At 41.8% G+C, this 23,930-nt stretch overlaps 1 protein-coding gene across 2 annotated transcripts in view; it reads right to left on the bottom strand.

The window, feature by feature from the left end:
- Positions 1-23,390, bottom strand: part of ARHGEF26 (Rho guanine nucleotide exchange factor 26) — a 77,214-nt gene extending 53,824 nt beyond the window's left edge. Inside the window, exons 1-7 of one of the 2 annotated variants that reach the window (XM_075570506.1) lie at positions 23,057-23,390; positions 19,872-21,040; positions 17,818-17,857; positions 15,799-15,944; positions 9,991-10,068; positions 1,247-1,303; positions 842-1,002 (exon numbers count right to left, since the gene is read on the bottom strand). In XM_075570506.1, coding sequence (XP_075426621.1) covers positions 842-1,002; positions 1,247-1,303; positions 9,991-10,068; positions 15,799-15,944; positions 17,818-17,857; positions 19,872-20,960 — 1,571 coding nt within the window. In that variant the 5' untranslated portion in view covers positions 20,961-21,040; positions 23,057-23,390. The remainder of the gene's footprint in view (positions 1-841; positions 1,003-1,246; positions 1,304-9,990; positions 10,069-15,798; positions 15,945-17,817; positions 17,858-19,871; positions 21,041-23,056) is intronic. The other variant, XM_075570507.1, reaches the window with a different exon arrangement.
- Positions 23,391-23,930: the final 540 nt, after the last annotated feature.

The raw sequence follows: 23,930 nt of genomic DNA, 5'->3' as shown, positions 1-23,930 counted from the left end.
CTCACGAGTAAGTACATATCGCCCAATAGGCAAACGGCAGCTCACGCATGCGCCGGTCAGCACGTCCTGAACAGCAATACCAGCTCCCTACCTGTACCGAAGCTGTGCGCAAGCGGGGAGACTATAGAGCCTGTTACAAATGCGTTATTTACATCAGTTATGCACATATATGACGATTGCAGTACAGTACATGCATCGATAAGTGGGGGAAAAGGTAGTGCTTCACTTTAAGTACATTTTCGCTTTACATACATGCTCCGGTCCCATTGCGTATGTTAATGCGGGGAATGCCTCTACTACCTTTTTTCTTTTTAAATGAATTCTTAATTCCATTTTTAATGTTTTAATATACTGGTCATATTTTGATTTATATAGCAGGTTTTAGCACACTTCCCCTAAAGTGCAAGATTTTTGTAACACTTTCCTGTTTGTGATCATTTGTTGCCCATATTCCCAGCAGTTTGAGCTGCAAACTGTAACAATAGATAATGTTACCTTGGTAATATAAGAATACATTGGAGATGCTGAGTTTCACGGACAGAAGGATTGATTTGAAACTGAAAGGCAGCCATTTAGTGAATCCTGGGAAGCAGCATTTTGCCGATCGATCACGGAAGAACGAATTGATCGGCAGCTTAGGTATTTAGTTTTCAATAAAGGTAATCAAATGCTGCATATATTAAAACAAAACAAAAAAAATGTTTTCATTCTATTTAAGTTGCTTGGATTGCCTCTTTAAAACCCCCTGTATATATTTTCAAGTCCCAACAGCAAAGTAGTTCACTTCACACACACAATCGCGGGGACAGAGAGTTTTATCTGCAGCTAGGAAAATGCTTACTTTTTGCTTGCCTCACAGACATCTGCAATGTTGGAGAAGAGGTGGTGATTTTCTGTTTTGGTCAAGGTGGAATTAAGCGATTTGGAATTCTTAAACATCCGGATCAAAATTTCCAAGCTGAGTAGATATGAATGTTCAGAAGATATTACTTCAAACATCGCCTGTGGGAACGTTTAAATAAATAAAAAACCACGATGAGTATATTGTAACGTTTAATTTGAATATAATATCAAATCAGTATCAAGTGAAACTGTGTACTGCTACGCTACAAACTATTGCCAAAACAAAGCCATTAAATCATAAATCACACAAAGGATACAAATGGCTGTTTTACAAAACAATGTTGTACATGCACAACACACAACTGAGCAAATGAGGAACATGAAAAATGATTGGGGTAAATACCTCTTGCCTTTTTCTTTCTTCCTGGCCGATGGTCTGTGACAGCCCGTTCTTTCTCACCTAGAAACAAATTAGCTCGTAATGAATGTTTTACGTTGTATCATATGAAGTTTTCATGTTCACAGCAGCATTGCATGACTCATATCTAAACAGTTTATAGTGCAGTAAAGAACAGTGTTTAGCATTTACACCAAAAAATCAGGATGAGGAATATATGTATAAAAAGTCAGCCAGGTTCCAACATTTTACTACTTCCTTGTAGTTGGTTAATTCGGTGTTGAACTCTACAGCTGTGTGTTGAAGGCCCCTCGGGGGCTGAATGGGAAAGGAGATGGTGGATGAACTTGCTTTCTCCTGCACATACTGTAGCTAGTGGTTATAAATGAATTCCCATGTGGGGCTCGTCAGGCAGAGATGTTTACACATTTCAGAAGGAGATGGAACCAGGACAATAGAAACACAGGAGAAAGAACACAAGACAAAGGTTTAGCCCCACCTAGCAACAGTAATTGGAGTTGCAAAAAAAAAAAAAAAAAAGTCCGCAACAAATATCCAGTGTACATCATACTGCTTCTTTTTAGAGACCCATACATACACTAAAGGGAGAATGCACTTTTCATACAAAGCAACACTCAAACTAGAATTACATACAACATGTATATACATACAACATGTATATACATACATATCTCACATGCATAGCTAAGACTTCTCTCTGATTATTACTTAATGTTTTGAAGACCGGAAACCATCTGTGTATTTGTTTTATATGCAGGAAGTATGAAATCAGTCAAATCTAAACAGAAACAAACATATCGAGCGTCACTGGTCTGGCTTAATGTATATTTTTATTTACATCCACGTCACGCTATGTTACTTCCCTTCTAATTATTCTAAAAACATTTGGCAATAATAGGCTCAGTGTCATTGCTTGTATAAAATAAAAAAACATTGTGTGAGCACACGGCCGTTCAAAGGAGAATAACCCCGAAAAAGGAACCTACTGTGCTGTATAATGACACAGAGTATGTCCACATTCCTGATTTTTAAGCACCATCTCCTGAGAGAAAATATACCCCCAACACGCAGACTAAATGGTCCGCCAGGTCAGCTCTGTATGGTCCTTTTACATACAATAATTACCAGTAATAGAGTTCCTTTTCCACAACAGTTGCCAAATGCGACTGAGCATTCAATATTTTAGCCAGACTTCACTGCCAATAATAGCGGATTATTGCGGAACGGAGAGGCCCTTTAGCCCAACTGGCATATCCAGTTCAGGAATGCAAGACAAACAAACATGAAATGACACCGTAAACAAATCCGAAGTACAGAACATTATATCCATTATATTTGTTGTTTACTTAAGTAAATATTTAATTGAACAGACACAGAAAACCTTTCAGACACTGTAATTTTCCGTGTGGGTTCCTGGCTACACTTGGTTTTGTTGTAAAACAGCATGTTAAAAACTAGAAAGACAATTTCTGTTTTCATTAAATATGAGCCTTACCAATAAGAGCTTTATAGAAGAAACATTTTACAAGAACAAAGTATAACAGAATGAAACTAGGAGCAATTATTTCTAGTTAGACAACCCCAGTAAATTCATGTAAGAGTTTGATATTATAATATACAGCAAATAAAAATACAGTACCACTTGTGGTGCATTTACATGTCTCAGACAGGTCTGCCACCATGTCTTTCCCCATTATCGCTTAGCTTAGCAATCAGTGCTTCCACTGCAGCCAGGGATTCTGGGTAATGACATGCAAATGAGCACAGTGTGTCACTCTTTTACTTCTCACCCATTTTAACATTGACCCCTACAACCTTATGCCTGCCGTATTACTTATTATAATGTTAGGGTGACCAGATGTCCCGGTTTAGCCGGGACAGTCCCGTTTTTTATGATGTGTCCCGTTGGGCTGACCTACACCAAAATGTCACAGTTTTCACAGAGCAGGGGATGCCGGAGGGGAGGAGAGCAGATGATTGGCCTGGTAGAGGAGGGTGGGGGCAGGGTTAGCAGCAGAGGATCGGTACCCTCCTACGCGTTTCGGGCAATCCGCCCTTAAAGGGCGGATTGCCCGAAACGCGTAGGAGGGTACCTACCTCCGTTTTTTTAACTATGGAAGAATAAAGCATTTGATATATTTTTATTAGTTTTGTGGGACCTACTTTGTTCAGGGCTGTGCGTTGGAGTTTTTTCTCTTGGATCTCTCTGCATTCTCCTGGCTGCACGCCCACCAAGAACTACAGGACTGGGGCAATACAAATTGTGAGTAGATATTCCTCTTTCTACCTACCTCTGGACTCCCCTCATATTTCAGCCTTCAGCCTTCAGGGCTAGAGTTCTTGTTAATGGTATATGCTACATTATGAATACATACCTCACTAGCCCCAGTACCTATTTTTCTACATTATTACCTAAAGGATTTACAATATATGATTGGACTTTTATGTTGGAGCGCATATCACTAATTGACTGTTAGCAGCAGAGGAGCCTTTCAGTAAGACCCAGAAGCAGCGAGTACTTCTGCTGTCTGCAACCAGGGCCAAAGATGGACTCCCCCCGCTCCCATGAGAGGTAGGGTCAGGAGAGCGAGAGTGGAGCGAGACAAACACACACAGACCTGGGGGGAGAGAGAGAGATACACAAGCACACACACACCTGGGGGGAGAGCGAGAGATACACAAACACACACACACCTGGGGGGAGAGAAAGATACACAAACACCCACAGACCTGGGGGGAGAGAAAGATACACACACACACACACACACACACAGGGGTGAGAGTTACACAAACACACACGGGGAGAGTATAAATGGCGACGCCATTGAACAAATACCATTATAATATTTATTTTTAAGCAATGTAATTTGTTTCTAAATACATTTTTATTGTGTCCCGGTTTTTACTTTTGGAAATCTGGTCACCCTATATAATGGAGGACTGCTTCTTGTTAAAAATTAGTAGCTCTTTAAAAGAAGGAGCAATTCCCCTCAGCCTCCCCTCTTTTAGATGTAGCAGGGGTCCCCCTTCTTACCTCCTGGGGGGGGGGGGGGGATAGGCTCTGTTGCTCGGGAGAAGCAGCAAAGTTGTGTCGGCCATGTTGTGGTTAGCGCCACCAGAAGGGGAGGTCCTGTCTAAGCAGGATTTCCTCAGCGGACTGGGCACGGCGTGACAGTTGATCCGGAGCCTGCAGAGAGGAAGGTCCGGGGAGCCAGTCAAGCACCTGCACTAGGCCAGAAACACTACCCCTAGGCCCCAGGCAGTCCCTTCACTTTAGTGGAGTGTGCAGAGCCAGCCAAACAGTTAGGGATCTCCCATTAGTGAGCTGTAGCAGCGGAGCAGGAACAGAGTAAGGAGAGGAGTTCCTCCGGTGGGCATTGTCACCGTGCAGCAGCCGGATGTGAGGTGCTGTTGTCGGAGACCCCGCAATGTGGGACCCTGTCGCTGATCATCCTCCGCCTGGAAGTATTCCCTGGTTAAGGACTTAACCAGGAAGGTATACGTGCACCATCACAAGTGGCAGGGTAGCGCTGTCTCAGACATACATTGGCCAACGGTTGTTTGCTGGACACCGGGCGATATGTGCCTAAGCACCCTCAGTATTATTGGGGCTAGTTATCCCAGGATTGTATTGTTATCCCTGTATTATTGTTATTATTGGTCTATTTAATACTAACTGGGCCTACTGTGGGACCACAGTAAAAGAGTTATTGTAACCCTGTTGTGATTGTGTTATTAGGGTATACCATAAATGTATACGTGTTCCTATGAGGAGTCATCCTTCTACGCGGGACCCTCATAGGTGGAGGCACTGCACCAGAGAGATAGAACACACAGTCACCCCAGGCTTCCCAAGAGTGGAGGCTCAGGCCTTCTGTAAGTCTAACAGGTAGCACCAGTGACCGTAATTACCGCTATTTCCCTTAGGGATAGGGAAATGGGATATGGTTGGGAAGCAGGGGGTCTGTGAGGCTGGGGTCTGTGAGGCTGAACCCCATTCATTTCAGTTCCGGGTGCCTGCCGATTCCTGAGATACTCACTGGAAAAGGTGCTGCCGGTACTTCGTAACTCCCCCACATCATGCAAGACAGTATGAAGCCGAGACAGATAATGCTACGGTTTCCTATTGGCCCACGTGACACAAGATTTAACCCGCCATTTTGTTTCTCCTAGAGGCGACGGTACTAGTGCTAATTTTCCCATTAAGTATCTCGGAAACAAGGGAATCCCCCCAAAATAGCAGGTTTCAGGGGACCCTCTGCTTCATATCTATGTAAAAACATTGGGGGAACTTAACTTTTAAAGAGCATAAAATGGTCACACAGACACACACACACACACACAGAGACACACACAGTTATGTGTTTTGTTGATGCTACCGTTCTTTTTAAACTCTGTGTGTACACTTAATAAAGACTACAAATGTTTTTTTAATCAAAGCCTCCCGCTTTAAAATACTGCACCAGATCTACTAACACCAAAAGTATTGATTTCTTTAATAAATCTAGTGGATAAGGCACCAATTTTTCAGTTGGGATTTGTATGACCCCCTTTGACTTTTATTTTAAAAGCAGCAGAACTTCCGGCCCATAGACATGTTCTTTTCAGGAGCACGCAAGATGGAGGCTTTTTATTTTTAATCAAATGTGTATTGATCAGTTTCTGACGAGGATTGTCCAAAATATAAAAAACACAGAGTTCTAAATATACTTTCAGTACTTTTATGTCACAAATAAAACATTGACATCACTTCTTAAAACAGTTGCCTATAGAATGTTGTAGAATAGAAGAATTCCGTATGGAATTGCATTACTTGCATATATTGCCTATTTTAAGAAAAGTAGTCAAGGGTTAGTTGTTACAAATGTCCTATATACACAGTAATGCTGAAAGTGAGTAATGATTGAGCTTTAACTTCCTCAGAACCTGTGCATAATGCATTCTCTTATCTCTCAATATTTCATCCTGACCCCATCAACTTATTCAACTGACCGTGGCTTTGAATGCAAAAATAATGTGTCCCCAGGGGTGGGGGGGGGGGGGGAGAGAGATTGAATTCTGCACATTTGGAACACCTGGGCTTATTTCCAGACTACAGTGCTTGGCAGCTGGAAGGAAGGCTAGCAGAATCTGCTGAAGTTTCAAATATACACCCTGATCTAGCTAATTGTTTTACACATCAATTTGTGTTTGCATGTTCTCAATTAAACACCAACATACTGTACCATTCACATGCATTTTCACTTGCCTAGAAACTGGAAATCATTATCAGAAAGATGATTTGGGACTGGACATATCAGATCTGTTTCAGGAGCCTGAAGAAGAGGCATGGGCCCTGAAACGTAGCATTTTTTTGTGGTCTAGAGCAGCAGATGTCTAAATTCGGTCTAACTCCTCTTTTTGATTTTTGTGAAAATTCTCCAAAACACTCTGCAATAAAAGAAGATTCTAGTTACACAGACACTGTAAGTCTTTCTTACGAGTGCCGATCCAAACCATTGTTCCTGTATTGTTTGAATGACTATCGGTGGAGGCCAGTGCATAACTAGTATGCTAATGGTGAGTGCAAGTTGTTTTTGTTTATCAGATCTGTTTACATCACTTCTGACTTGGAATCACGAGTGTCTCAGAAAAATGCGTTTGGAACACCACAAAACATATGTAACTGTTGGCTTTTCTCCATTTACTCATTGAATGCAAGAGAGTTTCTAATACTCCATCACACAGCACCTCCAAGTATGATTTAAATCCCAAAATATAAATCAGAAGCATATTTCACAAGTCACATCAGAATGGAAGTCTACAATCTGCTCTTTGTTTGGAAGACACAAGGGTACATTCAATATCAGCCATGGCATTAGTACAATTTTACAGCAGAAACTGTATACCTCCTTTCAGTTTCAAACTGTCTGCCTCCATGGACAGCAATGCCACTCATCAATTAAATGATGTGCTACAACTGCTTAGTATTTTCCCATCCTATTTATCAATCCAAAACATCTCTTGCCAAGTACTTGTACTTCTAATTTCCAGGACTATGGCACAGAACGTCCCATTACAGAATAGGCGATAAGTGCCACCCATCACAACAAGAAAATGATCACAAAGAAAATCAAAGTACTGTATTCTGAGATCATAACACGCATGTAAATATTAGGCACCAACACATTGTTTATAATGAGAAAGTGACAGACAACCTCAACACTCACAAAAAAAACCCCCAAAACATTACAAATGCAAGCAGGCATCGTATCTCGAGTCACTTTACTGTGTAATATAATGTAGTAACAGATTACAGATTACAAGAGTGAAAGCAGCAGTTCGTGAAAGCAGGATGTTTATATATGTCTATTACAATTATATGTAAAAAAAAAAAAAAGAATATATTTTCAGCAGGTACTAGTTCCATACTAAGAATAAAGGCACTGACTGAAAACCATAACACCTAGTTTGAAGCAAGGGAGCCTGTTTTGAATCTGGATTTCTTGTGACCGTGGGCAAGTCACTTTATCTCCCTCTGCCTCAGACACCAAAAACAGATTGTAAGCTCATCTGGGCAGGGACTGTGTCTATAAAAATCCTACGTACAATGCTGCTTACCGCACACTATATTGTAATTGTGAAGCGCTTTGAGTTCTACTGGGAGAAAAGCGCTATATGAAACAAAGCTATTATTATAATACAGTTATTTAGCATTGATGTACCTCTCTGGGAAACTTCTCCCCGCTCCCCCAACAAATATGTTGCATTTACTCACACCTGTAGGTCTTTTCTATTGTAACTAGAACCCACATCACTGCAAAATGCTCCAAGAACGTGATTGGTTCGCTCTTTAAACCTGGTGCCATGTACATGTTTCTTGTCTTGCCTTCAAATACTTTCTGGGCCAGCTACCCAGTTATCTGAACTAGCTCCTCACCCCTATCACACGCAGCACTTATCACCTGAGATCTGACTCCAAGAGATAGTTCACGGTCCCCAGGTTCAACTAGGAATCTGGACGCTCCTCCTCTTACCGTGCGCCTCACGTCTGGAACAATCTATCCAAGACTCTCAAAACTGCCTCCTGCTAAAGTTCTTTCAAGACTTGACCTGTCTCCCATTTTAATCTGGTCTGTCATGGTTAAATACACCCATAGCATATATTATCCCTAACTGTCCATAAAAAAGGTCTGTAAATACAACATGATGAGTTGTCATATGTCTGCGCCCAGGACATACTTGAAAACGATAGGCAACTCCATATATTATTTCCTTGTAAAATATTTTCGAATAAAATACTTTAACACCCACATACAGGTAGTCCTCGCTATACAACGTTTCACTTTACAATGAATGGCATATCCAATGCTTTAAAATGCAACCCTATCGGCCGTTTATTGATGCCGGAATGCGTTACCCAACGCCTGAATGCGTTATCCGACACTCACCGCCACTGAATAACATGGGACTCACTTTACAACGGTTTCACTATCCAACGCTACTTCCAGAACGGATTCCGTTGGATAACCGAGGACGGCCTGTAAATCATCAGAAGGTTTCATTTGCAGGTGATATCACAGACTGAACCGTATAGAAAACTTTTACATAATTACTCTGCTACCTGATTACCACATCATCTTTGTCCAAAGCTTTAGAGCAGGGGTGGGGAACCTTTTTTCTGCCAAGGGCCATTTGGATATTTATAACATAGTTTGCGGGCCATACAGACACAGACAGGCAGGCAGGCACACAGAACCCTGCCCCCCTACCTCTGGTAGTTGCTGCTGCTGCTGGGGGGATCGTGTAGGGCGGATGCTGGGGTAAGTGCGGGGGGAACTGCTGGAGAAGCATGGGGAAAGTGCGGGGAATGCTGCGGGGACTGCTGCGGGGGGAGTGCGGGGGAAGTACGGTGACTGCTGGGGGATCGCTGGGGCTAGTACGGTGGCTGCTGGGGATCGTGTAGGGCTGCCGGCGCCTCACACACCCTCCTCCCTCTTCCCAATCAGGCGCGCGGCGGCCATTTTTAAAAAAAATTAGTGCGACCCCGGTTATAGCAGTTGCCTTAGCAGGGCCAGACCAAATGATTTTGAGGGCCTTATTCGGCCCTCGGGCCTGACGTTCCCCACCCCTGCTCTAGCAGACCAAAAATGTATCGTTTTGGGGACACAGCCCCTTCCTCAGACAAAGCAAAGGAGCAACACAATCTGTGTAATAGACCTGTTCATGGAAATGTAACATTATCCAAGAAGGTGCTCTGTGGGCTGGAAATATATGCACCATTTTGCTGCCAGACAATGTATTGTGGAGAAATGTGTGGCAGGCTCGTCCAGCAGCAAAGGAGTTAACTTATGCAGCAAGGGATCTCAACTCAAGTCCTCAATCCCCCTGCCCCCCCATCAACAGGTCAGGTTTTAAATATATCACTGCTTCAGCACAGGTTGCTCAATCAGTCTTTGAGCCACCTGTGCTGAAGCAGGGATATACTGAAAAACTTACCTGTTGACCCATTTTCCAAAGTGTAGCCGCTTCCTGCAGCTTTAAAATCTCCCCTCCACCATCTTTTAACCGGAGGGTACGAAAACAAAATTGAAAATTAGTTAAGAGAAATATTTAGTTTTTACGCGGAAGCAGCAACATAAACATATCCGATAGCAAAAATAGATCTCATCTTGGTCAACAAAAGCTTGTCCGCTCTCTGTATGCCTCGTCTAAAGTACATAATGACATATTTACACACTGTTAATTACCATATGTCTGAGTTGGAAAGATGCCACGGTGCTCTTATCTCTGTTTCCCCTCTCAGCTGGTACCAGGGACCAAAACCGCTATAAAGAGAGTTCACAAAACACAAAGTAGGCAACATTAAGAAACTGAGCATTCAATGAAACAGCTGTGTGGTCTGCTCGATTCCAGGATCCTTTTATCATGATGAGGATCTTGGCCACTTTCTTACAAGAATTGTGAGTTACTGTATGTCATCATTAAACTGAAGCTTTAATGAATATGGTTACCCCTTTGTGGGACTTACACATAAGGCTGATCTTATAGTCAGCGCGATTGTGCTAGCGTGCGCGACAAGCACAGATTGCTTAATGCCTATGTGGCTGTCCCTAGTTCGATGGTGCGACTGCGTTTTGAAGAGACCAAATGTTTTTTATTTTCAAGAAAGGCCGCGTGACGTCTGCGTCACGTGAGCATTTCAGCCAATGAGGGTGAAATAGCTTCTTGACGCGGTCGCCAAGTTCACAGGCCGGTGGGGCTGCAGGCGTGTACGAGGCTATGCGGTCCATCGCGCAGGTATTATAACCTCAGCCCAAGGCAGCATCCACAGTGCGCGCTACGTAGCTCGCGCAGAAACAAACACTAGGACGCTAATGCATATACGCATAGTGCGCATGCACATGTGCTACAGGGAGAGCAGCGCTTCGCAATACAAACATGTTTGTATTTCAAGCGTGACGCCGGGTCACGGAGGAACGCGGAAGCTAGCGCGTTCTACTATGGACGCGGCCTAAGCCATCGAAGCAACAGCTCAGGGCCTCACAATATGAGGGGCCTCAATAATGCACAAAAATTAATTCATTTCAAGTTTTAAAATGGGATGATAAATAAAGATATGGAAAAAAGAAGATTCTCTATAAATAAGGACATTTTCTATCAAATATGACCCTAGGCATCATGTGCATCTAAAGTGACACATTTCGTACATAATCATTTGATGACAATGACTTTGATCTCCAAAAATCACGAAAGAATGTTTACATATTAAAATTCATGTGCAAACACTGTTCATTTTAGCTTTACACCGTTATCTTTGTATATAACAATGCTGGCATAATGCTTTCATTCATTTCAGTTTCATGTTTATATTTTCAACGGTCCCTTCAGTCAGAATAATGTTCCTGGGTTACTGTATTTTCTCTTTGCCAACAAAACTGTTGATGGTAAACAAACAAACAATATGGTCATTTGCTCCTTTACTATAGAGGTTGTGATGTTCTAAGGTATATGAAGATTGACTTGCAATGTGTATTTCTCAGCATTGAACACACATGATATGCAGCTCATTGGCACTTATTTAAAATGCTGTGAAGCAGGTGCCTATCCTCCAATGCTTGCAGAACATGTCAATGTAATAGTTTGCCAGGTATAAAATAGGTAGAACCTAGATCTGCGTTTTTTTTAAACCTTTTGCCCGCTCGAAAAGCGTCTGAGATCAGATGCATTGTAAGGAGCCCCAACCCTCTCTAATAGTGTCCGAGATCAGATGCATTGTAAGCAACCCCAAACCTCTCTAATAGTGTCTGGGATCAGATGCATTGTAAGCAACCCCAACCCTCTCTAATAGTGTCCGAGATCAGATGCATTGTAAGCACCCCCAACCCTCTCTAATAGTGTCTGAGATCAGATGCATTGTAAGCAACCCCAACCCTCTCCAATAGCGCGTCTGAGATCAGATGCATTGTAAGTGTAGCCAGCTACCCCCTTGGCTACTAATTTCCCTGCCTAACACAAGCCCTGGTACCAGCGCAGGCAGTGTTAGGGTTATTCTCTACCCTATTGCAGTAAAAACAAACCTAGAAGTGACAAGGTGGGCCAAGGCCGAAGTACCGCCTATAATAAGGGCGTCGACCTGGGGGCCCTCCCCTGGGAACAAAAAAGATTTGCAGCTCTAAATGTTGTGGTTCTGTCTCTCTCACTCCTCAGTGAGAGAGGTGTGTCTTATCCTCTCCCCTCAGGGGGAGTGGGTTGTAATCCAAGCTGAGCCGGGGACCTGTTTCAGGCCTTCCCTCCATCAGTGGAGTGGAAGCAGCTACCTCATGCTTAACCAGGGAGTGTGGGAGATTGGGATAGACCCTTGGGGCCTCAAGCCGTGGGGGTTGAGTCCAGGGAGCAAAGAGAGAAGAGTGTGCTGTGATGTATGCCGTCTACTGCTGTACAGGAATAAAGAACCAACTTATCTGTTTTTATAGTCCTGTCTGAGGCTGCAGTCTGCCAGGGGGAGGGGGGAGAGATGTTTTCTACAGGGGACTGCACCTATCTGCGATAGGCCCTGTGGGAATGGAGGCGCTGTACCATGGGAGAAGAGAGCTGCGGATCACCAAAAGCCTGGAAAGTCGATTCCCCAACTAACATCGGCGGAAGAATTCTGTTTGACGTATTGGAAAGTTGAGGTTTCCATTCTTATATTTCCGTAATGCTTTAGGCACATAACAATATGATAAATGAGCCAAACTTGTGGCTGTAGGATCAGTTTCGGTCACCAAACACTGGTTTTACTGCATTACAGTTAGAGCAGAAATGGGCAGAGCACACACATTCCATCATCATTTATCTATTTATGGCTAAGTGATAAGAAACTCCTATGTTAACATATAGCGTTCACAAACCCAATGTCTCAAGAGGCCTTTGTGACCAACACAATCTATAAGCAATGTGCGCTTTGAAGAATCTTGGGCAGCATTTCATTTGCTCACTTTTTTTTATTCTCTTCTCACCACGCTGCCGTCAGAAACAGAATGCCCAGTGCCTGGAAACAATACCCAGTGCCTTGGGTGGTTTTCCCAGTGCAGTACTCAGAATGAATATTAAAAACTTGGAATTGTGAATAGAATACTTAATGCTGAAATCCCCTTCCTCCGGATCCTAAATTATTATTATTATTATGCGCCAACATATTCCGTAGCGCAGTACAGCAGGGTTGGAGGACGAAAAAACAATAAGTAACAAACACAGTTACAGTAGGTAAGGAGAGCCCTGCCCCAAGGAGCTTACAATCTATAAGGAAGGGTTAGTGGAAACATAAGGTACAGGGGGGGGGGAGAAGGTTGGCGTTTGTGATAGCTGCTTGTTAGTTGAAGGAGCTGGTGTTTGGGAAGAAGCAAGTGGGATTGTGCAGAGGTAGAACTGTGAGAGCAGGGTAACGTGCAAAGATGGAAATGCTTCAATTATACAGCTGAAATATTTTACCCAACCCAATAAATCGAGCAGTTGTCACAGCAGCAAACGGCGACACCCTTTGGCTGCCCTTCGGCTGATGCCTTTGGGGTGACTGTTATGTCCCAGAGATTCTTTGGTAGAAGTGAAAAAACAGCAGCAGCAAATACATGAGTTTAAACACATATCATGCCCTCTGGGCATTTTCATGCTCTTTTTTTAAAAAAGTTTTAAAAGTTATTGTTTTCTTAATCTCTAGTATCAGAGGTAACCTTGGCGTGCACTGGGCTCTTGCAAGACATCCATTTTTACTTCCCGGACACTTACTATTCCAATTATACATATTTCCTGAACAAAGTATCAGATTTTTTTAAATCAAAACATATCCTGAAAGGGCAAGCATTCCAAACCTACACTGAGAGCCAGTGTACCAGTGTGCCGCCTTACACCCCGCAAAGCCCAAGGCCAGCCCTGCGGAAATCTCATGGGCCAGGATAGTACAGTATTTGCTACTGGAAGGCAGGGGTGCAATGGGCAATGGAGCTTTTTCCCCCCCCCCAGAACATCAAGGTCCACTACATCTATTTAATGTCTGGTTTCATTCAAGCCTTTGCCGACTCCTACCTTCCACATATAATGTAATCCAACATCTTCTAAACACCACAGGGAGATCCCTAGGGCTTATTTTCACTACATGGGAACAAGTACAGTACTAAACAAAACCACTCTGCAGACCTGACAAGAGTATGAGAGTTTTGGGAAGCTAGAAACGTTTAGCGAAACTTAGTATGGCATAACTATTCACATATACATTTCTCTAACCAAACATGGACAGCCAAACACCATTAACATTATATACACATAACCCCCTTTACTTCCCCCAACGGTAGAGATGATGAAAAATCGGTTCACACGAAGGTCATTAGACATCCAGAGTAAAAATGAATCAAACAGATGCAACATTTGTGTTTTTTTACCGGTAGGTTCAGCTAATAGCTACAGCTCAGATGCCAGGAGTCAAGCTCACTAAATATTTTTTATTTTATTTTTTTTAACACAAAGACTGGCTCTGGTTCAACTAAAACACAATCCTCATCCAATGGAATCCGCATTTCAATTACCCGTTAAGAAAAATCATTACACACACTAAACATCAATGCACAAACTCTTCTCTGTTACTACAGTACTTCCACGCGGTTTTCACAGCTCGCCATAGCAGTGCCACTCCCATCTTCTCAAACCACAAAGATGTATGTATATGTATGTATGTATATAATGCCATTAATGTACATAACGCTTCACAGCAGTTATACACATATCAATCTATATAAATAGCAAACAATACATAAAGGGAAGAAGTGCTGCAGACATAAAAGGAACATTTAGGAATAGGAGTCCCTGCTCCGAAGAGCTTACAATTTAATTTGTTTGTAGGAAGAATGTATAGAGACAATAGGAGGGCATTCTTTTAAGTGTCTGCAAGGGGCCAAGGTTAATGTATGAGGTGTTATTTATCAGCCATGGAGCCACTCATATGCTTCCTTAAGCAGGTGTGTTTTGAGGTGGGTCTTAAATGTGGGTAGAGAGGGTGCTAGCCGGATATTGAGGGAAGGGCATTCCAGAGGTGTGGGGCAGTCAGTGAGAAAGGTTTATGGTGGGAGAGGGCTTTAGATAAAACAGGGGTAGAGAGAAGACGTCCTTGAGCAGAATGCAAGAGTCGGGATGGTGTATAGCGAGAAATTAGGGCTGAGATGTATGGAGGATCAGAAGAGTGTAAAGCTTTATGTACTTTATAAACGTAGTTGAAGACAATGGATGGAAGGCATGCAAGTTATTCCCACTTTTACTGTACAAACTATGGCAAAGATCTGTGCAGTCTCCTGCAAGTTTTATCACTGGTAAGTACTCTCATTGGTGCAAGTTCAATACACCTTGCTAGAGAATGCATCACTTCCTTTCACCCCTAAGAATGTTACATTGTAATATTGTTCCATAGCTAAAGATAAGTATAGAAAGGTTTCATTCTGAGGGAACCCAAAAACTCAACTTCACACTGTGCAACAGAATATATAAAGTAATAGAGTGGGCAATCGTCAGGATTCCCCAAACTCTGACATGGATTATTGCACCGCAATCACCACTGAGACATCAATTTAAATGGCAGTCAAAAGGGGACCAGATTATTTTCATTTTTTTTTTATGGGTTTACATTTTATTGATCAATGTAATTACATTTTTTGGACCAGTTTAGCAAAAAAGGAAGCTTTGAAACAGCTTCAAAAGTCTATATGGTCTTCAGTAGAATTAAGTGTCAAACTTTAGCATAAATAAAAGGGATTCAGCTCATACATTTCTGAAAATGGAGGGGGTACAATGCGGGTCCAAGGAATCTCAAAGTGGGATATCATTCTTTTACAATGATTAAGTCCCAAAAACCATGTCAACTTAATATCAAATCACATTTAAATTGAACATCACAGTAAATGGTAAAAGGGTGGTACAGCAAATTCTATTTTTGATATGCGAGTTGGGTCATTTTGATTGGAAAGCAAACATAAAATTACAATACATTCATAAGAATACATTTTATTGCCGACAGATCTTAGAAAGACACGTACCACTGAAAGCTGACTCCAGGTCGATCTTAAAGGTCTATATTCAACAATTATCCGGTCTTCCGATTTCAGTTCTTTGGAATCAGCGTCCTCGTCTGAGTCAATGTCCAGAGCTTTCTCCTTGTAGTTTTGGTACAGTACAGCATTCTCTGAACCAGAAAAGCAACAAAACTGTCATTGCACCTTTACAAAGGACTGTACAGTAGATGGCTGCTGACTCAACAATAACAAGGGTCCATTATTATTAACACAGATAGAACTAGGTTATAATTTCAGAGTTGTAATGTTCCGCTTGCTTGGGCAACAGGCAGCCTTAAGTTTAATTACCATCCAGTATATCAATCCTTTCATGAGGACAGTACATCTTCAAATGTTTCCACTACCCAGCACACACAGCAATATTTAACCCCCAGCGAGGAAAATGTTGCAGTTCAATTTTTCTTAAACTAATAATAGCCATTGCTGTCTTAACCATAGGTTTTTAGTATCTCTCAAAAACAAAAATCCGAGATTTAAGGTTTGGCCTTTTTTTCCCCCCCACCCATCTCTACATATAAACACAAACTGATTCCCTCCAAGCGGATCCTGAATTTTGGGGTTGGTCACTTTTGAGCACTACCTGAAATGTGAAAGGAACACAACTCTAAGCTTAATAAATGTGATAAACTGGGTTTTTTTGTTGTTTTTTTTAAAGAATCACAAACTCCCCATTGGCTGAAATTATATTCAGACTAGAACTACTTCAGTCTGAGGGATACTGTCAAATAGCACAAGGCTGTACTTTACACTTTGGGCAAACTTCCAACAAAAGCTGCCAGTGTTTGTGTACGTTTCTTTAATGTCTTGGAAACAAATCTCTAAAGTGTGTGTAATGCTCTATTACATTACAGGTATATATATATCACACATTGCAAATAGCTTTGGAAACCTTACCATATATGAATTCCTTTTTATCCAAGTAACCAATTAAGTTACTGTACATAAATCAATTTACAAAATAAGTCTCAATTAGTACTGAACTATACCGTGTGCCTAGCAACAATATCCTCAAACAGATAACCTCTGACTCCTAGATTGTAATCTGTTAATGGTGAAGTAGTGAGTGCTTGGTACGAATGTGAACTAATTAAAATAATAGTTGGAAACTAAATTAGTAAAGCCTTGATTTAAAAAAAAAATATATTTTTATATAGAAGTATTGCTATACCATTATTTATAAATCAAGGTTTGTAAACAGGGTGGGTTTTACTGCCTTTATCTCTGCCTGCTTTCTCTTCTACACTGCCCTTTTTGCCAACTGATCCAGTGATGTACATACTTTCAACGAATGATCTGATCTTTGGGGGTGATGAAGACGCCATGACAATGATCCTCCCCCTTTTATTTTTAGGGTCCCTGGTGTCAATAAAGACAAAAAGAAGTTACCGGTATCTATACCGGTTTTTAAAAATAAATAAATTTTAAAAAAAAGAAAAAAATTATATATATATATATATATATATATATTTTTTTTTTTTTTTTTTTTTAATTATTAACCATGTTACTCCTATCAGTACACTTTGACCGTACGGGAGGGTTCACCATCAAGGTTAGGTAATTCTCTGTGTATGAAGGGATTTCACAATCATACAGTCTCTCTATTCAGCGTATTGGATGGTGTACTGTACATGACTTTCAGCACCTGATTGTTAATGGATTTTCTACAATTCACTTCTAGTTGGCACTAAGTTTCCAATCAGAGAGTTTGACTAAGAACTGAAGTAAAGATATTTGCAGGAACCCAAAAGTGTACTTCCAGCTCTCAATATCTGCCCAACTGTGCCAAATGGGAATAATTAAATACATTCTACCCAATTACTCAGTCTACATAGCATTACCAACCGTTATGGAATAATGCTAGGCTAGGAATAAGGACAACTGGGATTTCTACTTTTCTTTTTGCACTCAGATGTAATAAAAACATAGTAACAAACAAAGAAACTTGCAAAGCTTGAAGCATAAGATTTGTAGTTAGTTTCTTACCTTCTCCCCCGAATGTCCCTTGTCCCCTTAGAATCTTCCTCTTTTAGAAAGAAGAGACATAAAAGCAGAATTGATCAATGATAAAATAACGGACCACATAGGGATTCAACATATTTTCACAGCTTCTAAGGGTGCAAAATGGTTTCCACCTAAAACACATCTACTGGAGACGTTTTCAGAGGAATGCACTTAGTCACGTTTCAGATCTATGTTTAAAAAAATATCTTTACTTTTCTAGGGTAAATAGCTCTGTTACTTCTGCTAGACATTCTTTTTTCACTGGCATGTTTTCATGGGGTTTGGAATGATTCAGTTTACAGCTAATGGACCTTACCCAGGTGCTTCACCAAATATCAGCCGTCGTCCTGCGAACCTTCTTATTTATTAGATTGAATTGAAGCCTTATAAATATAATCAGAGTAGAGAGGGACTCCACGATAGGAGGCGCTGAACCAGCCACCCCAGGCTCCCCAGGAGCGGAGGCTTAGGCCTTCTGTAAGCCTAACAGGTTCGCACTGTAAAACTATTATCTGCCGTTTCCCTCGGGGGTGGGGGAAAGGGTGTTACACATTCAAATGTTTTAATTAATTAGGATGTTTTGGCATATGTTTAATTGAACCAAAATAGGAAAAACAAGAGTATGTATGTATAAAAGAAGGAAGAATGCATGCTCCGTAGCGCAATACTGTATAAAAATAGATTTACTAAAACAACTGATGAGCGTTTCGTGACAGGAACGCGACTTCTCCAAGGGAACAACTTAATAATAATAATTGTTTCCCCTGAAGTCACGTTTGTATGATGAAACGCGTTGGGCTATGATGGATGTCACTATGCTCTCGACGGGACAGGAGTAGAGAATTGGGAGCACGCTGGAGTATTGATCTGCTGTGTTTATACTCTGCAAGCGCAGTTCCGTGCTCTGTTTTGCGGCCTTTTACACCTTATTAAGAGCTCTCCTCATCAGTATTGGACTTCTTGTCCGGCATTGGGTTACTGCCACTCACACATCATCTCCAGCATATTCCCCAAGTGTGAGGTCCTGTATTCTCAAGAGCTGTAATCTAACATGTGCTTTATTCTTCTCTCCTTGCGAGTGGATATCCATGAGATTTTGATGTATCTATTTGTATACAGTACTGCGCTATGGAGCATGCACTTCCATCTTCTCTTTTTTAAGCTATTTCCATATTATGTAGTTTATCATCTCTGAAGCTGCGAAAGTCTCCTAGAATTTGTTCCTTGAGCTTGCGGGTCATCGGTTGTCAGATGTCTTTGGAAACGATAATCTCCTTCTGGGACAGGTTTGATTTATATCTGCTTTTATTCAAGTTTTTCATATGAGTGTTGCATTGCGATTCCCTATTTATACATCACTACTCTTTCACTCTGCGATATTTACTGTACTGAGCTATATACAGTATTAGCTATGTTTAAACACACTGTATTCAAATATCATTGTCACATATTATATAGGTTTGTTACTGCTATTATCTTTGTAGTTTTTATTAAAAAAGGGGGGGGGAGTGTGTATGTATATACACACACACGTGTAATACAGGGATTAAATTAAAACATTTGGGGGGGGGGGTAATGCCTTTATTACTCAAAATGCAGTTAATATAATGAATTGTAATGTGTACAGTACAGTACTGTGTCAATTTGCAGGTGTTTAAAAACCAGAACACTAAAATGCCATTTTCTGCACTAGATAAAACACGAGTCAACACACGGTAATAACGTGCCATGACATGGGTATTCCGAGGTATACAACACGCGGTAATAACGTGCCATGACATGGGTATTCCGAGGTATAAAACACGCGGTAATGACGCGCCATGACATGGGTATTCCGAGGTATACAACACGTGACACATTAGAATAATGGTCGCTGCATCTATATACATGACATGTTTAGATGTGTTTAAATGTGTTTAAATCAAAAACAAAAACATAGATGGTACTTGGTGCTCCTGAAAGACCACACACACTCTTGAGTTGACATTTCCCATTTCTATTACATAAATAATGCCAGAGGAAGAAAACAACCTTACCGTTATCCTTCCCAAGCTAGAAAACCTCTCCTTGTCCTCCACGACCGCTTTAAGAATTGGTTGAGACATTCTATGACTCTTTTTTAGATCTGCTGGGTTGTTGAAATCAATGCCACTCACTACTGCTCTACGATAAGAGGTAGACCTAAGCCCTCTCCTCAGTGTTCCTGGGCTGTCTGTATTGGCTTCTGCAATTCCATCATCTGCTGCCACCCCCAAAGCTGCAGTGCTGGTTTCCACCATACTGCGGGTCTTAAGCACCCTTCTGTTAGACTCCATATTCTGAGTGCTGTTTTTATTTTTCACCTTTATTCCCGAGGCTAGGCCCTTGGGGATGATTTGCTGTACTCCCACTTTGAGTGATGCAGCACTATGAGTGCTCAAAATGATGGACTGCTTGTCTGTTATGGAACTCGGATTAGATGGGACTCTTTGGAGCACTTGTTTCTCATCTGAAGTAGAGTTTGGTGAACCTGGTAAAGAAGAGTCTGAAGGAAAGAAATCTGTGTCCGTTGACATCTGTCTGGGCTGCATCTGTAGAGGTTGACTGCTGTTATTAGAAGTCACCATTCCATTAGCTGAAGAACAAGTGGTGGAACCAAAAACAATCTGTTCTTTTTCAGGGGTTAGAGTAATATTATTTGATGTCCTGCTAGAAATAATCAATTTTTGGTTTGGCGAGTACAGACTTCCATTGGCAGTAAAACTTATGGAATTATTTGAAACCACCTTTAGGACCTGAGATGAGAGCTTGTGACTTGGGGATCCAGCTTTGTATTCCAGAGATGATGACGATGGTATTCTCCCATTAGGACTGTACAGGAATACCTCCCCTTGCCGAGGGACTCTGCTTTCTGGGGAAGTTGTGATCCTTTCAGCAGGCTGAGTCAATGTAAAAGAGTGTTTGTCCTCCACCGGGAAGTCTGTGACCAGCAATCCACTGGGGCTCTGATAGGACTGTGGTCTGGGTCTAGGGTTGCGGCTACAGTAATGTCCCTCTTCTTGCCGAGGGTGAGGGTTTGATCTCCTCCACCGTGGAATGAACTTGACATCATTGTTGGAAAACTCCACCTCACTTTCTGCCTCCATAGCAACGCCTGCTCATCCTCCAAAAAAAAACCCCACCAGATCCTAGCGAAGGTTGGCTGTACTCAAACTTTCGGTCATTCCTAAGGGGGGTGGGGGGGAGAGAGAGAGAATGGTACAAACCAGGAATCAGAGTAATGGAACTTGGTGGTATTGAATACTACTACAGTATTTATTTAAAAACCTAGAGCTTCAATTCTTATTCATCGGAAGAAAGGTCAATCCTAAAAATACTTTCTCCCTGGATACACATGACAAAACGGAGTCCCTTAACACATGAATTGCTTCTATAAGTATGTGAATGATGCGATTAAAAAATTCTGTATTAGATGTAAATTTGTTTGTCAGACAACATACAGTTCGATACACACAAAGAAATAAAAAAAAGGAGGAAAATATACAGTTAATGCAGCCACAATGTGAGGAGTCGAGAACTTTTTACATAACGCTCACCAAACCATAATTGACTTTGACAGGGTTATTCATTAAACTGTGATAGTGCAGAGTGAAGTCAATGGGACTTTCCGTGTGATAGTGCTAATCGGGGCCCTATCCCAGTTTAATGAATAGACCCCCCTTAATATTGATTGAACGCATGATGGATAATAATAATAATAATAATAATAGCATGTTCTTGTATAGCGCTTTACAATGACATTTTGCAGGCACCGGTCCCTGCCCCATGGAGATTACAATCTATGTTTTTTTGTGTCTGAGGCACAGGGAGATAAAGTGATTTGCCCAAGTTCACAAGGAGCCGACACCGGGAATTGAGCCAGTCTCCCCTGCTTCAAACTCAGTGCCAGTCAGTGTCTTTACTCACTGAGCCGCTCCTCCCATAATTCAGAAGCTGTTTGTGCCCCCAAAGTGCTTCCAAATGGGTGCTCACATGCCAGAGGCAGAATGCACACGGCCCCAGCCCTTTGCAAAGTAATAACTGGAATAATATTATATTGGATTTAATATGCTACTTAACATTAAAAATAATTTACCCTATCTGCTCATTACTTGCTCTCATGTGTCTCCCTTAGAGGAGCCCTGCCCCAAATCTTTCTAAAACTGTTTCACCCCCATGTCTAATGGGATTATTCCTCCCTGCAATCTAGCTCTGTGCCATTGCAGTTTAATTCACTTCCAAATGTAATACACAGTCAGGAAGTAGCTGGTCTTAAAAGGGAATTGTGCTCTGGTTTGTGCCAAATTCAATGGGAAAAGAAAATAGAAACCATATTTTCAGGGTGGCAGAACAACAGGGGAAAGTGCAGCAATAAAAGCTGCTACAAGTTTCAAATGTGTTGGAGTTCAGAAAAACATAGCTTTGTAAGGAAAGGGTTTTAAAGTCCCCACAAATTAGTGTGATCACAAATTAGACCTATTAGACTTATTGCAGCTTGACCTATTTCAATACCTGAGGAGAGGTATATACAATATTACCTAGCAATGGTTCCCAATCAGTCAAAACACTCCCCAGCCAAGCATCTGGGCTGAAAGCCAACCCTGTGCACCAATGCAGGCGTTCTCAACTCCAGTCCTCAAGATCCCCCCAACAGGTCAGGTTTTAAGGATAGCCCAGCTGTCAAAGATTGAACCACCTGTGCTGAAGCAGGGTTATCCTTAAAACCTGACCTGTTGGGTGGACTTTGAGATCTGGAGTTGAGAACTCCTGCACTGATGTGTAACATTACACACCTGCTACAGAAAGTATGTTAAGGGACTGGCCCTTCTGACAGTAACACACACACACACACACACACACACACACACACACACACACACACACACACACAGTCCCTAAAATGTCTCCTATATATGGGCCCCCAGATTATAAATTTTAACCCTTTCCCCCTCCCAATAAACACTTACGATAGGAGTGGTGTAACTCTTGCAATTTAACCTCTCCACTGCTGGAGGGCTCTGCTCCAAGCACACACGAGGTTAAAATGATACTACCAAAGGATGACTCAGTACCTCTTTTCAGAGATCAGTAAGGTATAAAGCTTTTCCCCCAACATTAAACCCAATCTCTGATCAACAAGTTCTATACAGTGTCTGCAGCAAGTTTGTACAGAGAAGCAGCAGCCTGGGCTTGTGTGACTTACTTGAGTCTGCGGAAGTCATATCTTGCCAGCCTGAGCAGAGTTCTGTGTGGGGATTCTCCCAGGGAGGTTTGCAGCAAGGGGGTGTGAAGTTGTGTAGCTCAACTCCTGTGTCAGTGTGGGAGCCGCAGCTCCACCTGCCTGGAAGGGTGGAGGAAGCAGCCTCTCTCCCCACCTTTGGGTGGGGGACACAGAATCCAATGAGTTCTAATCACGTTCAATATGCTGATAGGAATCTAGCCTCCCACGTTGCACAGTGCTAATAGCCACCTATAAAGTGAAGCGAGCATGCTATAGAGAGCAGCTGTCTCACACTTCTCACTTTGCCAGTCCCAACTGGGACTCTTGCCTGAGGCTTGTGTAGTGAGAGACGCAGCCCACCTCGGTGGATCCAAGGCGGCAGTGCCGTCCTGTGGCCATACTGGGTAATGACCCAGTTAGTCCCTGGAGGACAAAATTAAATACAGTAATGACCAGAATAAAGGGGGTCTTTTTTTTTGTTTGTTTGTTTTTACTAAAGTCTCTGAACTGCAAAATTGGAACAAAACCAGCAATATACATATTCAGGATAAATATCAAATATTTTTTTTTTATGAAAGAGACTAGTTAACAACCCCAAAATGAACTCATTTCAGGGTGGTATGTAAAGAAATAGGCAAATTCTAAAGGTAGTGCCTAACTTGCAGACATTGACAGAACTTAAAATATGTCAGCCTCTAGAGATCAAAATCTGTGAGATTCAGGGGTTCTGGGCAAAAAAAATAGCATTTTTATGGTATGCTCATTTGCATGTAATTTCCAGAATCCCTAGCTGCGACCTTCAGTTATATTTGTTCTGCATACTCTACTACAGGCTGGTTATGCAGTTTCCCTGGGC

The sequence above is a fragment of the Ascaphus truei genome, chromosome 14, assembly GCF_040206685.1.
Source record: "Ascaphus truei isolate aAscTru1 chromosome 14, aAscTru1.hap1, whole genome shotgun sequence".
NCBI lineage: Eukaryota > Metazoa > Chordata > Amphibia > Anura > Ascaphidae > Ascaphus > Ascaphus truei.
This window is presented reverse-complemented; position numbering and strand designations above follow the sequence as displayed.